This window comes from Aythya fuligula, chromosome 1, assembly GCF_009819795.1.
Source record: "Aythya fuligula isolate bAytFul2 chromosome 1, bAytFul2.pri, whole genome shotgun sequence".
Classification (NCBI taxonomy): domain Eukaryota; kingdom Metazoa; phylum Chordata; class Aves; order Anseriformes; family Anatidae; genus Aythya; species Aythya fuligula.
This window is the reverse complement of record NC_045559.1, coordinates 129,887,326-129,908,657: the sequence shown is the minus strand read 5'-3', so window position 1 is coordinate 129,908,657 and position 21,332 is coordinate 129,887,326. Positions and strand designations below refer to the sequence as shown.

Sequence of the window (21,332 nt, the reverse complement as noted above, 5' to 3'; positions counted from 1 at the left end):
GCCTCAGGCACTGGAAGAAAAGAGGATTTAAATCTCTGTTGCACTAGTGCTAGCCAGTGAGTGGTTGGACTAGCATATGCTCAGTGGGACAGATCTTTCTCTGTTTAGAGTCATGCTCCTTCTGATCGGCTTTTACAGAAAAGGAGCTTCAGAAATGCTAAACGATCACAAATTAATCGGTCTTCCCACGAAGGCTGCGTTAGCTGGGTCTCCTGGCTCTGCTGTGGCCTCGCGTAAATCAGAAATGCAGAATTAGCGTCAAAGCTGCAAGGGCCTGAGGGAGCATCGAGCAACACTGTGTGGGAAATTACACAGCTCTCCTGCCTGAGCCACAGACCCTTCCAAGCATCGATCAGCAGGACGTCGGTGAGCTGGAAAAAACGTGAATTGATTTTATTTCCACGATTTGCGTCCTGCTCGAGACTCCGTCAATTTGAAATTGAACATTGAAAAGATTAAACCGAGCTCTGGCGAACCGAGCTCCTAGCCCCCGATCCTATTTGTTTATGTTTTCTCGCAGGAAGGCTGAGGGGCGGCTGCTTGCTTGAGGGAGCCGGGCTCGGGGCCACGGCCAGCGCCTGAGGGGAGGGAAGGGAGGAGAGGGGGAGGCAGAGGCAGAGGCGGTCCCGTCAGCGGCACCTCCCCGCCGGGCGGGGCGGGGCGCCGCTCCTTTGCGCCATGATGAACAAATGACCTCGCGGGGAATGAAATTTAAGTTCCACCGGGGGGAGAGAGTTCTCTGCTTCGAGCCCGACCCCACCAAGGCCAAAGTGCTCTATGATGCCAAGGTGACCCCGCCGCGCCGCGCCCTCCTACCCTCCCTCCCTGCTGCCCCCGCCCCCGCCGCGGGGAGGCGGGGCCGTTGGCGGCCGTTAACGCTCCCCCGCCGCCGCGCCGTGCCGGGTGCGCGCCCGCTCGGGGGCCGGGGGAGGAGCGGGAGGGAAGGGAGGGGGTTGACCTGGCGGCCCCGCCGCCACCACCGCCACCGGTGCGGGGTGAGGGGAAGGAAGGGAGCGGCCGCCGCCCGCTGGCACAGGGAGGCGCCGCCCGGCCCCGCGGGCGGTGGGTGGGCGCTGCTGCCCTGTCCGCCGCCGGGCCTTGTCCCCGGGCGACGCTTTTCTGCGGGCGCTGCCTCCTGCCGGCCTGCTGTGCCCGGTAACAGCGCTGGCGGGAGCCTTGTGCGGCGTTGGGTGCCGCGGGGACGCGGGCTCGCTCTGACACGCCGAAGGGATCCGTGCGGAGCCTGTAAACACGGCGCTGTTGGCTGGTTTGGGTCGCGTTTTCGCTCCTCTGAGGGACAAAAACATAGATTTCGACTGGGTTCCAGTCCGAAGTCATACTTCTGCTTCAATTTGTTTTAGTGACGTACATATTTATTTATCTATTTATTTTTTAAACACGTTTGATCAGGGTCTCCGCCTTCCTGCGATATTTCCAACTGCCCTTTTGTTTCCACATGCAGGCCTATGCTTTGGCTGGCCCCAAATCATTAGTGCCTTTTCTTTGCTTTTAAATATACGGAGCTCCAGCAAAGCTGCCCTCGGCCCCATCTGGCTCAACAATTCTCAAGTTGTCGGCTCTCAGGTTAAACGTTCCCGTGGCCTAGCTGCTGGGTGTGCCTGGAGATAAGCAGTGCACCCACTGATAGCTTTGTTTTTACTGGTCCTGATGGTCTTCTTAATGATCCATTGCGAAATACCTTTTTCTTTTGAGGTGCAGGCACTTTCAGACTAGGTCTTCATGCATTTTCTTAAATGTTGAATCTCTTTCCTGGGAAGAGGGAGAGCAAGAGTAGTGCATCTGCATTTTTTTTCACTTGGAAAATGATCAAGGAAGAGCTCCTGCACAAACAGTTGATCAGAAAATGCCATTAGCAAGAGCGGTGGTTTTTGGTTCCGCTTACCCTCATCATGATTTGGTCAAAATAAACTTCTTTGTGCATGTGCTAAAGAGGAGAATGTTACAGGGGTGATAGAAGAAGAAACAAAGGCTCAGATATTTACAAGACATTTTAATATTTGTTGGCTGGATGATGCGTTCAAGAGAACAGTGTTTGAGATTTACATATAGCACTGTTTTGTCCTGCTTTGAGGACCTGAAGAGAGAGCACTCAGGAGAAAACGTTATTTGCCCACATGACCGTATCTGCACATTCCTATTGTGATACTGTATTGTTTTGCATCTTTGTTTTGAATGTATTGAGGACACAATAAAGACGGCAGTCCTTTGTTTGAGAAGAGCTCTGGAAAAAAGCTTGTTTTCTCACCTTGAGTATAATCCATATCTTCTGCTCGTATAAATACTTAATGGCAACATTCTAGGTGTATTTAATTTATGTAAATTAACATTTTTTTTTTTCTATGTGCATAAATCCCTAAACGCTAGAAAGTTCACTTTTTGTCAAGCCTTTTAATACATGCTATTCACTGTTTGTTTCAGATTGTTGATATTATTGTCGGAAAAGATGAGAAAGGCAGAAAGATTCCAGAATATCTGATCCATTTTAATGGTTGGAATAGAAGGTAAGAACCCATATGCACAATTTTAGTTCTTCCATTTCTTCCATTTTATTTTGCAAAGAAAGATGTTACCCAGAATATCAAAGGACTTAATGTGAGTATGTTTGGTTTGTGAATGCCTTTAATACGCTTTCTCATGTTTCATTGCCTTATATCTATAAATGTCAATGGATCAGTCTGATGGTCTTGAGTTTAAATTTTATGGGATATCTGTCTTTGGCATGTACCTGTGGCACCTAGGTTTTTCATTAAAAAAAGGATTTTGTGTATTGTTAGATCTAGGCCTAGACTGTTTGCTTATCAAGGTCAGTACATGAGTGCAGTCTCTGACTATGATTTATAGCATGCGTTGGTGCTACAAATGCTGTCGTGTTATGTCAAGGTTTGAGAGCATTTAAAGAGCAACGTGAGAGTTGAAGCCATGTGAATACAGAAGCATGCAACTCAAAGTTGATCTGAATGTTATTGAAATACGATGTTTTAGGTTTAATGTATATTAATTCGGTAATAATCGTGAATGGAATGTATTTTGAGCCATTAATGTTTCTCCTTTTACCAATCCTTAGCTGGGATAGATGGGCAGCTGAGGATCATGTTCTTCGTGATACGGACGAAAATCGCAGATTACAACGTAAATTGGCGCGGAAGGCTGTGGCTCGCATGTAAGAAATCTTTTTGGTCTCAAGATAAATAAGAGATTCATATTCAAACAGCTACATTTAGGTGTCTACAAGTGAGTTTGGTCTCTAAGTTCACACTGTTGGTGGTAAATACTTAATACAGTCAGTACATCCATACTAAGGTAGACGCATTATCATTAAACAACACTCTAAATGGCTAACACATTTAGTAACTGTATGTTACTCAGAAGTGTTGCTGTGAAATGCCTGTGTACAGGCTTAACTTACATCTTCCAAAAGAAATGTACTTGAACAATAATTTAGGAAAGCCTGAGGTATTTTTCAGCCAAAGGCAATAACCTAATATAGGTTGGACATGGCTTGAGGATCTGCCTGGGAACACAAATATGAGGTAATGTGCAGACATTAAGGTATCCACTCTAAAATAAACATTATCCAAATTATTTCAATGTTAATTAATGGAAATAACCCAAACATACATTTCCTGTGCATTTCTATGTAATGTCATTAGGTAGGATAAACAAATTAAATGAAATCAGCCAAGTTTAAGTGAACCATTTTATCCTCTATAGGAGAAGAAAAGGAAGAAAGAAGAGACGTTGCAGATTGCCTGGTGTTGACTCTGTATTAAAAAGCCTTCCTGCTGAGGAAAATGACGAGAGTAGCGAAAACTGTGAGCTTGTTTTCGTTCTTTAGTAACTGGTGTGATGCTTTAACTTTGTGCTAGGGGTACAGTGAGTGCTTAACGTGCTGGTAGGATGACATGAGTGTCATGGCCTGATTGAAACTATACCAAAGCAGTTGTGTGAAGAATGAATGTAATGTTTCATGTTAAGTATCTCTTAATCTATTGCTTTTTTCTTTTTAATTGGTTTTCTAGAGGCTTTTCCTCATGTCACTTCGTGATACCAGAGTTCAGTGCTGCTTTGTTTACTGTAGTAGTACTAGGTGCAAGAAGCCCGCAGTTTCCTTGTTTGGTGTTAGCAAACAAGCTGCTTTCCTTTCTAATGTTTCTATATATCTGTTGGGGGGATTTTTTTCCCCTCCCAGTCTGACTGACCTATTTCACTCTTAAACCACCTCTTTTGATTTCATGGCACTTCTCTTTGTAGCTTGAAAGCTAGCAGGACCTTTTGCACTTAACTGATGTATGGAGTGTAACAGTTGCTGCACATATCCAGAGCTCTCAATTGAATAGTTAATGCATTAACCCCTTGTTCAGTACTAAAGTACAATAAAAATAGAAATTATCTGTGAGTGTACATCAATTGAAGAGATACTAGAATACTTCCTTTAAACTTACTGTCTTCCGTATTCAAAAAGTTGATACTGTGCTGTAAATACTACTTATGTGTTTAATAAGAATGAATAATTCTAGTCGAATTACATATAACAAGTTGTTATTTTTTTTAATTTAGGCCTGAAATTGTTTGGCCTGAACCTCTGTGCAATGTGATAGTGTGAGATAAATATCTGAAATCTCTTTTACACAGCTATAAGTAGTTCTTCTGATGACAGTGATGAAGGAACAGATGAAGAAATAAAAAGTGAAGACAGTGACATAGAAGATAGGACAGAAATGGTATATTCATGGCTTCCTTAAGTTAATAGAATTTAAAAATCAGTATATAAAACACTGGAAAAGTTTAAATAGAGTAAATATAGGCCACAGTTGCTTATTTAGCCAGAATTAAAATGTATATTTTCTCACTCCCAGTGCCTACTGTAGTTGAGTTCTTGAAAGTTAAAGAAAATACCAAAATTCTACAAGAATAAGTCATTAATCGAACAATACACATTTGCTTCTTTTCCTGTCTGTTGACATGTAAGGCTTATGTGAAGAAAACTTAGCAAACTAGGTTACCCATGTGTATAGGTGCTATAAAATCTTACTGGTCTACTCAGGTTGGACATAGCAGTAGGGTCTTTATGGTTTTTGTATTTTACTGTGAGATGGGCCTATCAACTCTGGTCTTAAATGTAGAAGGCTGACTTCAAGGAAAAAAAAAAAAAAACATCTTTCTCTACGTTAACAAAAAGTACAGGGTAAATAGTTGTTCTGAAGGTCTGTAGAATCAAACTAGTACAATGGAGGTGATCTGAAGTAGCAAAACCTAACAAGTTCCTGTTTGTTCTTTTCTATTAAATGCTTAAGTGAATGCTAAATTAAAAACAAATTTTAAAAACTGAATTTGTAGATGACATGAAAACAGTATTGTTAAATTGCTTACATTACAGTAAGACTAGTATACACTTAAATAGATACTGTACATACAAAAATAATGTTTTTATATTGTACTGTACATACAAAAATAATACTTTAATTAAAATGCTCTTATTTTTGCATAACAAAACTTCATTTTTATATTGTATCCTGGTTATTGTATTTCTTCTTAATAACACAAGCAATATATAATTTCTTGCACTGGTCTGTTGTAGAAAGAAGATCAAGACACTCATACAAAAAGGGACATGGAAGAAAGAGCAATAAACATTGAAATTCCTGAAGTCTTGAAAAAGAAGCTTGAGGAAGACTGTTACTATATTAATAGAAGAAAACGGGTATGAAATGAATATGCATGGGGTGGTTCAAAAATACTTATTGCATACAACAACCCCTGTTCTGAGCTTTATTGCAAGGGTTAGTTTAGACAACATAAGGAAGAATAAAAAGTTTTGAGGAGCAGCCTTCTCTATAGCTAAAGCAGTGAGTTGTCATTGTATTTAAGGTTGTAACATTGCAGTACCTGGTTGTGTTTTGGAGTGTAAGTTGCTCTTTAAAGCTGAAAATTAAATAGAGTACACTTGTTTACCTCGTTTTCTCCAAATATTTATAATGGATTGATCAAAAATGTAGTTTACAGGTTGAAATGGGTAACTCCTGAAGTAACTTCATGCTTCATTAAACTCATTAACTCCTGTTTTAGATTGTTACATTTACTAATTATTTCTATAAGACATCAGTTTATTTTTATTTTTTCAGCTGGTGAAGCTTCCTTGCCAGACAAATATAATAACCATCCTGGAGTCATATGTGAAACATTTTGCTATTAATGCTGCTTTTTCAGCCAATGAAAGGTCTCGACATCATCAGATGACTCCACATGCTAATATGAATATTCATTATGTGCCACCAGAGAAGAAGTAAGTAATCTTTAGCCCAGTGCTGTTGTCACAAGAAGAATGAACTTGCATTGCATGCTCAGTCTGAAGGCTGTTCATTTTTGTGAGTTTATACTGTCATGTATGTCCCTTCATTGGGATTAAAATATTTGATGAATATCTAAAGAACAGTAGCATTGACAATTTGTTTATCAGTGAAGGAGTCCTGATACAAAAGCATCAATATCCCCTTTTGTAATATCCCTTTTTGATTTTTTTTTTTTTTTTGAGCAGTGGGAGAATATCTGATATAAGAATTCCCTGTTGAAATAAAACTGAACAGGTTCAAATTTTATAAATGTTTTATGCAAACATAGTAGAGAACTCCAAATGGAGGTGATTTATTTTAATGACATATCTTAAATCCTAGAGTCAAAATGCAAGGAAACTCACTGTGTAGTAGCACCAATCCTGTTTATTAAAATTGATTAAATCTTAGTATGTTTTCTTAGCTGAGCTGTATAGTCTCCTACCAAGGTACAAATGCAATGTTGACCTGGCATATTTGTAGTGTTGTGGGGGGTGTTGTATGGTGTTTTTTGTGGTAAAGGTTCTCAATGTTAGTTGACGTTGTTCTTTTACGTAAGTCTATACTGGGGTGAAATTTTTCATTTTATTTAAATTTCCAAAAATAGAACATAAAATCAAGATTTATTTCAGCACTGCATAATTATGCCATTCCCTGCAGTATTTTGCCCGAAGTGAGTGTTTCACTTTATATGGATGTCATTCATTACTTAACAGATTATATTAGAAAGAAGGAAAGTGCAATTAATCTCCCAGATGAGAAGTTAGACGAGACATGAGAAACATGACCAAAAGGTTGTGTGTATGTGATGATTTTTAAAGGTGTATGCTTTTGCGACTTCCTCAATAAAGAAGATGCTTTAATAGGGAAAATGGTTGTAATTTCAGTGATCCATTAAGTAGGAGAGATTGAGCTGACAACTTTATTGTGTTGCCCTTTCTGCATAGAAGGTAACTGACCTTTTAAAATGTGATGGAATTTATGCGCATGGTGCTACCCTGACCCAATATAGTGTTTTCTTTTGCCTTAAAAAAATAAAATAAAATAAAATAAAAATAAGAGGGTGTAACGGGGGGGTATAGGCTTCATAATGTGTGTGGCTTTGATAACATTATTTGATGCTGCCATACACATGTATGCACTTGAGACCTGAAAAGTGATTACCTTCATAGAGGTTAGAGGTGTTGGAGGTGGACTGCACCCATTTCTAGTTTCTTGTACCACTGCATCTGCCCAGCACCTAGCGCTGTGAATGTTTTATATAAGCCTAAACCAGAAATTCCTAGTAGTCTCTAAATACAGTGCTTCGGTTAGCAGGAGCAGGGCACTGGAAGCTGATATCCAATATAAATGTATCCATTTCTGTTGATTCACTGGGTATGTTTTAAGCACAGCCTTAACTGTATCTTAGTTAGCTGCTATAGGTCAAATTCTGCATATGGCTTTTGCTCAGACACTCAGTCTACTAAATCCTAAGCATTTTTCTGACAGCTGACTCTTCTAGTTGAGCACAGTGAACTTGGGGAAAAAAACCACTGCTTATGTGGAAAACATCTGACTGACTTTACTGTAAAGTGGGTTTTATTAATCCAGTAAATAGTAATAGAACGATTGCTTAATGAACTCAAAATTATACAGACTGTCTAAAGTTTGGACTTGTATGAATGAAGTTACAAACTGGAATCACTGTCTTTTCAAGTATGCTTTTAAGGGATTATTACATAGCGAATAAATGAATGTATCATAGTTAAGATGTTAGTGATCTGTATTTAAGGGGAATTTCCTAAAAACTACACTGAACATTTTGGCATGCAAATGAAATTGAAAATTGAAATTCATAATCTTTCTTTCCCTGTAGTGTTGAGCTATGTAAAGAGATGGTTGATGGGCTGAGAATAACCTTTGACTTCACACTTCCATTAATTTTGCTCTATCCTTATGAGCAAGCTCAGTTTAAGAAGGTGACTTCATCAAAATTCTTTCTTCCAATCAAAGAAAACTCAACAAATACTAACAGGTAGGTTGGGTATAGTCTAATACTGCTTATCTGAGGAAAATGCAATAGTAAGTGGTTATACGTTTAGAATACCGTGGCTTCTTGTATGCTTTGACTTAAAAATTGTTTTGATAAAACATTCGACTTCTGTGTGAACTGCTTGCCTGAATTCAGAATATGATTTCTGAATTTCAATCTGATTAACTCCAAAGAGGTGTTTCTGCTGACTGGTGTGGAGCTGTTCTGCAACTTTGTGAAATAAAATTGCATCAAAATGTAAGTTTATGTTCACTAACCTTTACATTTGCAAATGAATGTTCTTAGGGAAAACAACACTTAAAAGAAGGTTGCATGACTTTGCTTGTTCTTAAGGGAATACTAAATTGTGTAAGAATTTAAGAGGATTTGTGAAACTTGCTGTTTTAAGGAAAGAACATCTGACCTCTTCATTTATGTCAAGCTGCCTTTACTTCCTAGAAATCAGGAGGAGCTTTCCCCAAGTCCTCCTCTACTGAACCCACCAACACCTCAGTCAACAGACAGCCAGCCTCCAGCAGGGGAGCCAGCCACACCAAAAAGGCGAAAAGCTGAACCTGAAATTCTGCAGTCCCTGAGACGTTCTACACGCCATACCTCTAACTGTGACAGGTTGTCAGAAAGCAGTGCTTCCCCACAGCCGAAGCGGCGGCATCTTGACACCCCAGCTTCTATGCCAAAGCTCTTCTTGCACCTGGAAAAAAGTAGGTTTTGCTATTAAAGTTGTTACTCTAAACAAGCTTTTTCTTAATGTGGTATGGACTGGGAACTGAATGATCAAAGTGGGAATTCATTACTTATCGTATCAATTATTTCTCTCTGAAGTTGTATACCAGAGGGAGAAATACAATACTTTGCTGTATTTCCCAATGGAATTCAAGGAGCTACTTGAGTCTACTCACAGGATATCTGTCAGTCTACTTTAGAATAGCATTTACTGAATTACAGTATTTTAAGACTTTAAATGTTTTATCAGCAGGCCTTAGTTGCCTTTTAGTATCTTGTATTTCCACAAAACAGATTATTTAATAATTTTTTTTTTCCTTCTGTTTTTGAAGAAACCCCTGTCCATAGTGGATCATCTTCACCTATAACTTTAACTCCTAGCAAAGAGGGGAGTGCGGTATTTACTGGCTTTGAAGGAAGAAGAAACAATGAATTGAATGAGGTAAGAGAACTTCATGCTATTGTCCTTTCAATGGTTAAAGATATTGTGGCCCTCAGAGTAGGCCTACACAAGAAAAGGTGTTTAGATTATTTATTTCATCTAATATTTTGAAGTTCTGTATAGACTGAATTAATTATGATGCTATACTGATTTCATAACCAGTATTTTCATTTTTTTTTTTTAATGTTCAGGTTTTGTCCTGGAAACTGATGCCAGAGAATTATCCACCAAGTGATCAACCACCACCTCCATCATATATCTATGGATCTCAACATTTGCTACGGATGTTTGGTAAACTGCTCTGGAATCAAAATGTCTGATTTGTTTTCAGTGGCAGTATCAATGTGATTTTGTATTTGCTTTATCACAGCTTTATTTTTGGAGAAATGTACTCTGTAATCTCTTTAAAATTCTTAAAAGGTTGTTCATAAATTCGGTTATCTTTTATTTGATTTACAGAAACAAAAACCTGTAAATAAGCGTTGCTTCCGCTACACTATCAAACATTATTAAAGCAGGCAACATTCAATTTATGAGCTTGCTTGTTATAGTAATGTTTCTGGAAAATCACTGAGCATCTTGTAAAGAGTAATGGAGGCTGCAGTGAAAAGATATTCTTGCTTTCTTCTTTTCTTTATAGCAGGTAAAATTTGTAAACATTATTTTTCTCTTTTACAGTAAAGCTACCAGAAATACTCGGGAAGATGTGCTTTCCTGAAAAAAAACCTAAAGGCTTTAGTAAAACACTTCGAAATGTTTCTGAGGTAATGCGACACAATCTACCACAGTAGTGATTGCATTGTTATGTAGATTTAAGTGCTCTGGAATTATAAGGGATTTTTAGAAGATATTCTTGTGGTTACAGAAATGAGTATGATAAAATTAAATTTTTACTTCTGGAATTCAAATTGAAGGGGATCCAAACTCTCTACTTAAAACTTTACTAAACATTGGTAGAAAACTGAAGTAGAAAAGCTTGTGTGATAGAAAGTATAGAGTGACAAGTCTGATTTTGCTGAGAATGCTAAGAAGCATGTTTTATGAAGAAATTCAAACCCTGCATTGTTCTTAAGAGCATAACCTGAGTGTTTTGGTGTTGCATCACTGTTAGCAGGGAGAAAACCTTGTGTTTTAAAACCTGTTACACATGATGGTAGTGTGGTGGTGGTTGCTGCATGTGTTTTTTTTCTCCAGAAAAGGCTGCCCTAGTCCAGCTTTTAAACCAAAGGGTTTCTCTGTTACGCAGTGCAGTGGCTTGTAGGGGTACCTAAACTCTTCTAACCACAGTAGCTCTACAGCTGGAGATAGTACAGTCATATCTGTATCATGATCCGCTTTGTCAGTACTCTAGTTAGTATCTCTGCACTGTAATTGTAGTTCATATGTCTAATGTGGCACTGCATACTGCAGCATCAACACAGCAAAAAAAAAAAAAAAGACAAAACTTGTAAAAAAAAAAAAAAAAAAAAAAAAAAAGTGTTGTAAATGTTAAACACAAAATGGTTCCAACAAATGTGGAACTTCTAACTTAACCTTGGTCAGATACCTCAAAACGGCTACATACTGAAAAGTAATCTAATATTTTATTAGCATATCAAAAGTTTTATTAGATCAAGGAGGGCTGATTGTCCATACAAAAACTTTAAAGTGCTTTTATTTTAATTGCGTATTGAAAATTAAAGATATCTCAAATGTCAAAATTTCTACAATACAGACATTTTCTTCTGAATGACTTCATTTTAAAGTTTTACCGATTTGTTCTTATATTTCTATTCTGTCAGATCCTTACTAGTATTCAAAATGTTTTTATACTAAGTGGGACAGCATTAGCACTTTTGGAAAGCAGGTACTAGGTATTTTTGCTTGAAGTGAATATGGTTTAGGATGTCTAACTTGCTGTGGATCAAATCAGTTTTTCAGACATCCTCCTGTTCTGATTCTGTTGTATCAGAGCAGATCTTAACTCTTTAATGTCTTAAATGTGTTTTCTTTATAACCATTATATGGATAAGCTGAGGTGGAATGGGGATGAAGGGAGGAAACAACTGTGTCCAAGTAGGGTAGTGATTAAACTAAAATTTCTATTAGTAGTGTCACGGAATAACAGGATCATAGGGGTTGGTGTCCATATGTGTTTTATTCTTCTATGTGACCATTTTGTTGAAATGCCTAATTACCTATAAATGTGGAAAAAAAAATGGTGTTTCCCCATTAGCATTTTTAGGTTAGGTAAGACTGCTTTTGAAGCAAAACTCCCAGTAGTTCTGCTTGCTATGCCTTATGTTGCATTGCAGAGTGGTCTCAGTACACAAGCTGGATTCCTTTTTGGAAAGCATTTAACTGAAATTGTGCTCTAGTACTGTGGGGCATTCATTGCTTAAGACCAGACTACAACTAAACCAAAATGGCCCCCCTACAGCTCCTCCCCAAGCAAGCATAGTGTGGCTATTATCTGGTACAACAAAATATTTGAGGTTATATATGTTTTCATCGTGCTTTCTAAGGCCAATGTAATGGATGTTTTGCTGATGCTCTTCTTGTTTTCCTATAATTATTATTTCTGTAGCTTTATCAGAAATTGTCAAATTCAGAACATTTCGTGAAAGAAATTGCAAATTACAGTAGGAAGCTGTAGGAAGCATTCAATCTTATGTAGGTAAATTATTTTTTTACATGTTTTTGTGGTGCTTTAGAATGTATTTCATTTGGGCATTTGTTTTTCTGTCCCATATCTGTCTGAAAGTGCTCAAATAACTAAATCTTCTGGAAACTCATTCAGACTTTTATAGCAGAAATACTTATGCATTACCTGTTTCTCATCACAAGTGAAAACTTGAGGCTGAGGGTGGTATCTTGTAAATTTTTTTTCCCTCAAATTTCACATTCTGTCTTTTTCCTTTTTGGGAATGAAAGGATAAATTGATGTTTATTAAGAGTATTTTGTATCAGTTCTGTTCTGGATTACTTTTTGAAACCTAAGAACTATTTTACACAGTCTGTATGCATTAGATAGTTTACTTCAGGCTACCTAATTTCTTATGGTGAATTGCTCTGAAGTGACAAGCTGAAGCACTCTGCTTTTATTTATTTTTCTTATAGCAGAAGAGGGATTGAACCTGTCTGTTAAAATTAATAAAACTATTCCTGAACCATCTTTGAGTTCTAGGTAGAGTACTCTGACAAAAGTAGTTTATTCACTTTTAAAACTTTAATATGATACACAACTTGATTTAGTTTTGGCATAGCTACTGATTTAATTTTGAATTTTGAATTATGATTATATGGCTGAAGTTTACAGTTTCATTTAACATTTACACTATTAATCTGTTGCGGGCTTAGAAACTGAGACTTGTTTAATATACCATTTTGTCTGGAAGCTTGTTTTATTGAGTTTACTCAGTACTTGATAGATGTATTAAATTCACTTTGAAATGCTACATGGGTAATATTTTCCAGTCATGCCTCAAATTGCTGCTAGACAAGATTGATCTCAGTTTTCCAGACAGCTTTTTTTTTTTTAAAGGAATGTATTAAATATATCTTTGAGTTTCATATTAAATAGAAGCTGTACCCTTTGTGCAGCATTCTACAAGCATACATAATCAAAAACTTCTTCATGGAGAACATGAACATTTATTTCTCAATTGCGGAATTTGCACAGTTTGCAGAAGGAAAACTAGTTTTTCAAATTAAGTGAAAACCTCTTAGTCTTCATGTCAAACTGTGTAGTCCTGAAATAATTCATAATATCTGCAGAAGAACACTAGTCTGAAATAGAGTTTAGCAACTGACTTACCAGTTGGTTTCAGGAAATTTCACTTCTACTTTCAATTTAGGCTTCAGGAACAAACAGTGGAAGCTGGCACAATAATTGGTGCCTACTAACCGGTAATTTCCCTAGCAAAGGGTACCTGGTTAAATCTTCCTGCAAGATCTTAATTTTTGAGATAAAAGCATTGCCTCTTAACCAATTCCATAGTTTCAGCCATGTTTTTAAAAAAGCATTATAGGTACTGTATTATGTATGGCCTATCCTTATTTTGAGGTGCCTAGCATGCCTTCGGGAGCTGCTTAAGTGATGAGTAACAACAGGCAAGAATATGCCACTTCTTGCTTTCCTCTTTCCATTGATTCGAATACAGCCTTGACTTGGAAAACTGTCGTCTCGGGACTATTGACCAACGGTATGTGCTTAGAAGCTAGGAGAATGTAACTTGTCTATTCTTTGTAGAACAGCAAGACCAATTTTCTTTGAGGTAATATCAGGCAATGTAGCTAAGGGTTTGGAAAGGCATAGATATTTCTAGTTTCCTGAAATAAAGAACAAGGAGTAAATGAACAATTACATTCTTAAAATGCTTTTAACATTTCTAATGTAGTTGTCAAGGTGAGACTAATATGTATTTTTTTAGATGATTGAAAAGTACATCCTTAATAGTTAAATACTTTGGTTTTGTTGAAATCCACTGATCTTTCAAACTCAGTGTATCCTGTAAGTTGACTCTTTCATTTCAGCTTTCATTTTTATTTCTGATGCTTTACAGCTTTTACCTATTGTGCAAATCTGTTCCATGGATAAAGTACCTTCAGTATTGAGTATTTTATGAGGAGGGAGCCAAATCAAAAACTGACCAAATTATAGAGGACTGCAGTGATAAAATGTGTTAGAAAGATTGCAAGTTGTTTGAAGTAACCTTAGAAAGTAGATCTCTGGTGTTGATATCTAAACGTTTTTTGAGTATAGTGATCTTACACTTAATTGCAGTGGTGAATTATGACCACTAGTCTGTGCTAATGTGCAATTAATGAAAGGTTATTTGCGACTTCCTGAGAACGGAAGAAAAAAAAGGAATATTGTATGTGGATGAGTGACAAGACTCCAGTCAACAAAACAAACCCGATGGTTTTCTGAAACACTGGATGTCAGAATTAACATCCAAAACTTGCCTGAGCAGCCTTCCAGATGGAGATATGCCTAGCAGTTGGAGGGGGTAGGGAGACAGGTGGTGGCATACACCTTTGAAAGTAAGCCTTTAGGCTTAAAATCCTGCCTTTCAGTAGTAGTCATGGAGAGGAGATAGGTTTTGTAATCTGAAAATGACATTTCTTTTGAAGAGGTGACTCAGTTTTAGGACCCATCATGCTCTTTCAGCAAATTCATTTGGATAGATCATTACAATTGCCTTTCAGTTGTCTTTCAAACAGTATCTAGCTCAGACTCCTTATTGGAGCTTCTGCTTACCTTCTAAAAGCCAGAGCTGTAGAAAAGTGTGCAAGATGTTACCTTCTTGAAAATACTTCCTTTCAGCTCTGTGTTGTGTGTCATGTATGTGTACATCATACCTTTACAGCTGAGGTTGTCCTTTAAGGTTTTCCTTTCCTGAGGATGTTCATACTTTTCAGGCAGTTCCTTAGTTTGTTCATGGGGTGACAGCTGATATCCAGAAGTCATTTTCTTCATGCAGAAACTTGAAGCAGTAAGTTATATTGAGGTTGCCAAGAGAAGGACGTTTTTGCTACCAGATGATGCTCTTAAAACTCATATTAATTCAGTGACCTTGCTGAGAATCGTTCCTGACATACATGCCAAGTGGCTATTTAATGTGGATGATGCTAGTTCTATATCTTTTTGTGGTGGTTCTGTCTGCATAACTCACAGCCCAGATGGCAGTACATTTGTGAGGCGTTTTTGCTTTAGAGTCACCTGAGGTAAGCTTGCTATGTGTACACTGCTGCATTTGAAGTCCAGAACATAAGGTTGCCTGTGTGCCTGTTTTTCTTACCTCCATCTCCTCAAGTCCTTTCTGAAGTGTTCCTTTTCTAGGAATCTGTGGTAGAGAGGGGCATAGCAGCACTATGCCATGTTCCCTCTGTGTCCTGAGCATGAGGGTTAACTGTGGATGCTTGTCAAGAGAAAAGCATGTGGTCTTAAATACGAGGAAGCTTGTGTGCACTGTGTGTTTCCAAACTGCCACTAGTAAGCAGTTTCACTGCTCAGGTGTAAGCATACAAGCTCTTTAAAAAGTATATAAACGTAAAAGGCAATAATGATGCAACTGGTGACTGAATTTTTTGTCAGATTTGTAAAGGGACAAATAAACAATTTCTGAATAGCTAAATAGCAGTGTGTGTTCAGATCTGTACCAGAACATTGACTGCTTGCTAAGTTGGTATAGCTCCCTCTGTTTTGAAATCTTGGCTTGCGGCTTGCAGGTGCCAGTGTAATTGATCTTTGTGCTGTTTCAGCTTTTTCAAGAGCAAGGCATTAATGAAATATCCAGTAGTTAAGAGTTTTGAGACTCCTAATACTTCTGTGCCAGCTTTCTGCGCTGTGATGCAGCATGAATAGAAAGCAGCTTCAGAAGGGCTTTTTTGACTGCTTTTTTTATGCAGGTAGTCAAGGGATAGGGACAGAAGCTGACCTTGTGTTCTCTTGCCTGTTTTGTACCATTTCTCTACAGAAAGTAATTTGTATCTGCTAGCCCTGGGGTATTTTGCTTTTCACAGCTATTATATTAAGAACAGTGAGGTATACATCATTAGACTGCGTGTGTTCTGCCTGCCTTTTTTTTTTTCTTTCCTTGAGTTGTAGGTATGCCACAAGCATCTCAGCTAAAACCTCTCACCTTTATCTTGCACCAAGCTGCCACGTATGACTGATCTTAAGCAAATATCAGTAATTTTTTTTTTTTGAGAGAATGAACCTGTTTCCCATTACCTACACTTAAAGTAGTCCCTCATAAAATCTAGCACTTTCTGGTATTATGTTTTAGAGAACATTGCACAATGACACCAGAAATTTGATCAGCCTCGGTAGTTTGCAGTCATTGCTTCTCTCTCAAAGTCAGAACGTGTGTTAATGAAGAATTAATAATTCAGTTCCATTTGTTGCTTATCTTAGTCTTGTGCAGTCTCAGTATGTTAAAAGTTAGATTCAAGCCTTATCACACTTGCTTCAACTCAACCCCCCAAAAAACTAGGAAGTGATTTGTAGCTAGTTACAATCCGAGATCACAGCAGTTAATGAATCAAGTATTTTATGAACTCCTAAATTACTGTAATTTCAGTACCCTTTTGTAGTACTCACAGAATGGTTGGGGTTGGAAGGGACCTCAGGGATCACCTAGTTCCAGTCCCCTGCGTAGGAATGCCACCCACTAGATCAGGTTGCCCAAGGCTCCATCCCAATCTGGCCTTGAACATCCTAGGGATGGGGCATCCACAGCTTCTCTGAACAACCTGTTCCAGCACCTCACCCCCCTCTGAGTGAAGAATTTCCTCCTAATTTCTAGTCTAAATCTCTGCTCTTTTAGTTGAAAGCCATTCCCTCTTGTCCTGTCCATATCTGATTGAGCAAAGAGTTTCTTTCCATCTTTTTTTTTTTTTTTTTATAAGTTCCCTTCAAATACTGAAAGGTTGCAGTGAGGTCACCCTGGAGCTTTCTCTTCTGTAGGCTGAACACCCCAGCTCTCTCAGCCTGTCTTCACAGGAGAGGTGCTCCAGCCTCTTGATTATCTTTGTGGCCCTCCTCTGCACCCGTTCTAACAGCCCCACATCTTTTTTGTGCTGGGAGCCCCAGACCTGGACACAGCACTCCAAGAGGGGCCTCACAAGGGCAGAGCAGAGGGGAACAATCCCCTCCCTTGCCCTGCTGGCCACTCCTCTTTTAGTGCAGCCCAGGACACATTTGGTCTCCTGGGCTGTAATCACACTCTGGCAGCTCATGCCAAGGTTTTCATCCACAAGAACTCCCAAGCCTTCCTCTGCAGGGCTGGTCTTGGTGAGTTCTTCACCTGGTCTGTACTGCTGTTTCGGATTGCCTTGGCCCAGGTGCAGCACCTTGCACTTGAAATGGCGTGAGGGTTGCAAGTCTCTTATCCACTGCATAGTCCACCCATCAAATCCATCTCTCTCCAATTTGGAGACGACTATGTTCGTGTGGGACCACGTTAAAGATCCAGGTAGATGACGTTGATTGGTCATCAGTCACTTCACCAATAGAAAGCCACCAGCTTGGTTGTTTTCCTAGAGTAAGGAATGTGTGTTTGTGTGGTGCAAACAACCAACAATGTGCTTCTGTGATTAGAAGGAGGATCTGATTGTGTGAATTGTTTTTGTGTGTTTATGGATCGCTTTCTAAGGAATACCTCTGCATCTCATGAAAGAATCCTTTTTACCAAGTATTAGAGCAATTTATGGCCTGGTAAGCCTGGAAAAGAAGGTGGTAAATGCTTTGAATGACTTGGGTTAGAAAATCGCTTAGTACGCTTCAGTGTGTTAATCAAATATTGCTGGCTCTAATCTACATTTCTTTTTTATTTTTTAAGTTCCAGGAAAGCGTAAAGTTATTATTTTTTTCTGGCCTACTGTCTTGCCAAAGTTTAACAGTTTTTGATTCAGTGCTTAGTTCATTCACTGCGTTGGTTGACTCTCTCTTGTTCCTTCAGGGGAAAAATACTTCATTGCTGCTTTTTCATCTATTTAATGCCTTTACTTCTGTGAATAGGAAGTTAGAATAATGCAGCTGTAACACTGCTGTAATATTAAAGATATTTTTTTGGTTTAGCAGAATATCTTGTGTATTTTTTCTTCAAAATGATCTCCCCAAACTGAATTATGTAATCCTTTTTGCATGTGCTATTAAAATAAAGTCAAAGCTGCTATTGGAACCAATGAGAAACTAGCACGGTATGAATGCTTAAAAATGCCGAACTATTTAACACATGTAGGATCGCATGAATGAAGATTGTGTGTAACTTTAACTTAGCTCTTACTCGTTTATTATGATAGTCTATGTGGTGTCAGTTTGTGGCAGAGGGAGTTGAATCCTTGTTTTAGGTACAAGAGAGATCTTTCTCCCTCTTTGGCAGTACCTACACCAACTGAATATTGCCAGAAATCAGGTTCTTGGTTAGATGCTGTTATGGGTCATGTAATGGAGCCTTTTCTGATTAATTCCTTGGGTGATGGTTAAAAAACAAAAACAGGCTGCCATTTGATCTTCTGGAAATGAACTGCTGGACAATCAATATACTTGCATGTCTTTAAGCCTGAAATGTTTCACATCACAAACCAGCCTAGGTCCCTCTGTGGAGTTAATTATGGAACTCTTAGGAAGCAAACAAGTATGGGGGGCGTTGACAAAGTGCTTTCTTAACAAAAGGTGGCACATCAAATAATTGTCTTGTTCTTAAAAGCTTGTGTTTCTCATTATTTTACCTAGAATTAGTAGGATATAATCAGGTGTCCCTCTGCTTTTGCAGTTGTTTTATGGCCGTGTTTAAGTACAAGGACTGGGGTGTGTGTTTATTGGAGTTGATCACTTTTTCTGCTTTCTGTATGAGTTCTCCACAATTAATTTATTTCTGCTTTAAATTTTGCTTGCCTTTTTATAGAGAGTCTTGTCAGTGTTCTTTGATGTTGTGGTTTCCTGAAGATCAAAAGGCATGCCTAGTTTAGACAGTCTTAACAGCAAATGAGGTTGGAGAAACACTGGTTTTAATTGTACTCACTTTTACAGTTGTTTTTTAATTTGGACTTAGGTCCAGAGCTGGTTATGCAAAGCTAGGATTTTTAGCTTCTGATGGGTAAGCTACCTCTCCAGCCAGTGGTTCTTGAAAGAAAGCAGATTTTGGAGATTACATTGTTCCCTGTTTCCATTGTGTCCTACACTAACTCAGAGAACATGTAGCTAACACTTTCCTATTTTTACTGAAGCTGATCTTTAATATCCAGGTATTTTTGAAGGTCTCTTTTTTCCTGAAGTCAAGTTTGATCAGGTACTTCAGGGTTTCAGTGCTGTTTTGGCCTTTCACCCCCACTTGTATAGCACATCTCTGTATAGGGTGGTTATAGTCATTTCAGCTGTTCTGCTGCTGTTAGTAGCAACAGTGTTTTTCATTTTCTATACTTAACCAGAGAAGGAGTTGTATCTTAGAAGAACAGAACGTGTTAAAATATTGTGTGTTGCTGTGGGAATAATGTTTGAAGGGCAGGTTGGAGAAATTTGAAATGAGGGAACTGGATTTACACAAGGTACTATTTGTTTGAGAGATCATTTAAATCAGACACACTAGAAGGATGGAGACCCTACATGCACATGTGGAAGAACAAATCGTAGTTCTACTTACCGTAAAAGGTATGGTTTGGCTTAATAGTTAATGGCCATTTGCATAATATAATGATGTAGTGATAACTGAAATTCACGTCTTTTTGAAGTAACTGAGAATACTATGTTGAACAGGTGACTGACAGAACTGTTGCAGAATCATCTTCCCACTTTTTTGTCTCACAATTCTTAAAAGCTATGCTCAGAAAAGAATACAAAGTATGGGTTTCCTTTATGGAGCTTGACCAAAATTTTTTCATTCACTTGGATTTGAGAATGATTTCTCACTCTGCAAAACTTGTAAATAAATAGATATAGGACAACCCTTTTTGTATGACAGATTTCAAACTAATAATGTGTAATTTGCAGTTTATGGTTTTGCTGAGCTTAAAAATTGATTTGAAAATTGCTTCTCTTATATGTTTCATGTTCTCCTTTTGTGTGTACTTTCTTAGGTTTTTAGCAGAATACCATGATGATTTCTTCCCAGAATCTGCTTATGTAGCTGCATGTGAAGCCTACTACAGTACTAAAAATCCCCGGGCAATCTACTGAAGCTATTAGTAAAGATTAAATACTACTATATGTAGCCCATGACAATGCTGTTCTGCCACGTGGCTACAAGATGAAGATGGGAAAAAAAGAATTGAAACAACTTTCAGAGGTGAAGTAATAGGGGGATATCTTCTCTGATAGTTGGATTACTTAAACGAGGAACTTATTTTCAGATGTGTATAGACTGTCTTCTGAATTGCTTAGAGGACTGAATATAAACCCAACTCCCAACGAACCAAGAAGCCCAACTCTGACTTCTAATGCATAGGACTGCATAGAACTGCTAAAAAAGAAGGGAGGCAAAAGCAGATGCATTAGCAACAGGACATTTTCATGAAGATAGAACATCATGCTGTTTCATTTTAGCTCCACCCTCCCCAGCCTGAGTAGTAAGACTTGGCTACACAGTTACGTGAAGAGAATGCATAACTGCTATCTTATGGATTTTTATCTTACAAATTGCACTTCGTTTTGTGAAACTGTCACAATAGAAAAGATTGCTTAAGTTAAAGGATTTTTTTCTGCTGTTTGGCTTGTGTGACATCTGTCTCAAGAATGACTTTGCTTGAATGAAAGATGTGTTGCTTACTTTGCGTTTTGCAAAGATATTTCTAATTCTTGCCATGGTAAGGCTGTCACAGTTCCAAGGAGAGCCTTGCCAGTGCTTCAACATTTACCTGGCTATAAATGATTCCAGGGCCATTATGAAAGAACAGATTTTCTACAAGTAAGTGGAGAAGTCAATAAAGTGATGGCAGTTTAACTGGCAAACACTTCTTTTCTTAATAAAGTATACAGTGGCTGCTGTTTAAATGTGTGGTTTTGACTGTCTAAAATGTCTTGTTTGGGCTTGGTTAATAATTTTGAGATTATGCATAGAATGAGGTGGGAGTATTGACAACAGGGAGGGGGAAGCCCTTTCTGTATCACTGACTTTTCTTCTACAGACTTTGAAACTGTCTAAGGAGGCATTATTTCCATAACTAAAGTGTTAAAGAAGAATTGACCCAGAACCAATTTCCTATCATTCTGACAACACATTCAGTAGAACTTAATTGAAATAACCTTGTCTTGAATGTTATCAATACCTTGTCCACAACACAGGATTCTGGTTTCAGC

At 38.3% G+C, this 21,332-nt stretch overlaps 1 protein-coding gene across 1 annotated transcript; it reads left to right on the top strand.

The window, feature by feature from the left end:
- The first annotated feature begins 658 nt into the window (after nucleotides 1–658).
- On the top strand, nucleotides 659–21,026 carry MSL3 (MSL complex subunit 3). Its single transcript, XM_032187884.1, is given in 14 exon segments — nucleotides 659–788; nucleotides 2,440–2,522; nucleotides 3,086–3,181; nucleotides 3,733–3,833; nucleotides 4,654–4,742; nucleotides 5,600–5,722; nucleotides 6,144–6,304; nucleotides 8,209–8,367; nucleotides 8,824–9,086; nucleotides 9,441–9,550; nucleotides 9,742–9,841; nucleotides 10,229–10,269; nucleotides 10,271–10,314; nucleotides 20,114–21,026. Coding segments are annotated over 14 exon segments (1,569 nt in total). The 5' UTR covers nucleotides 659–689; the 3' UTR covers nucleotides 20,214–21,026.
- The last annotated feature ends 306 nt before the right edge of the window (nucleotides 21,027–21,332 follow it).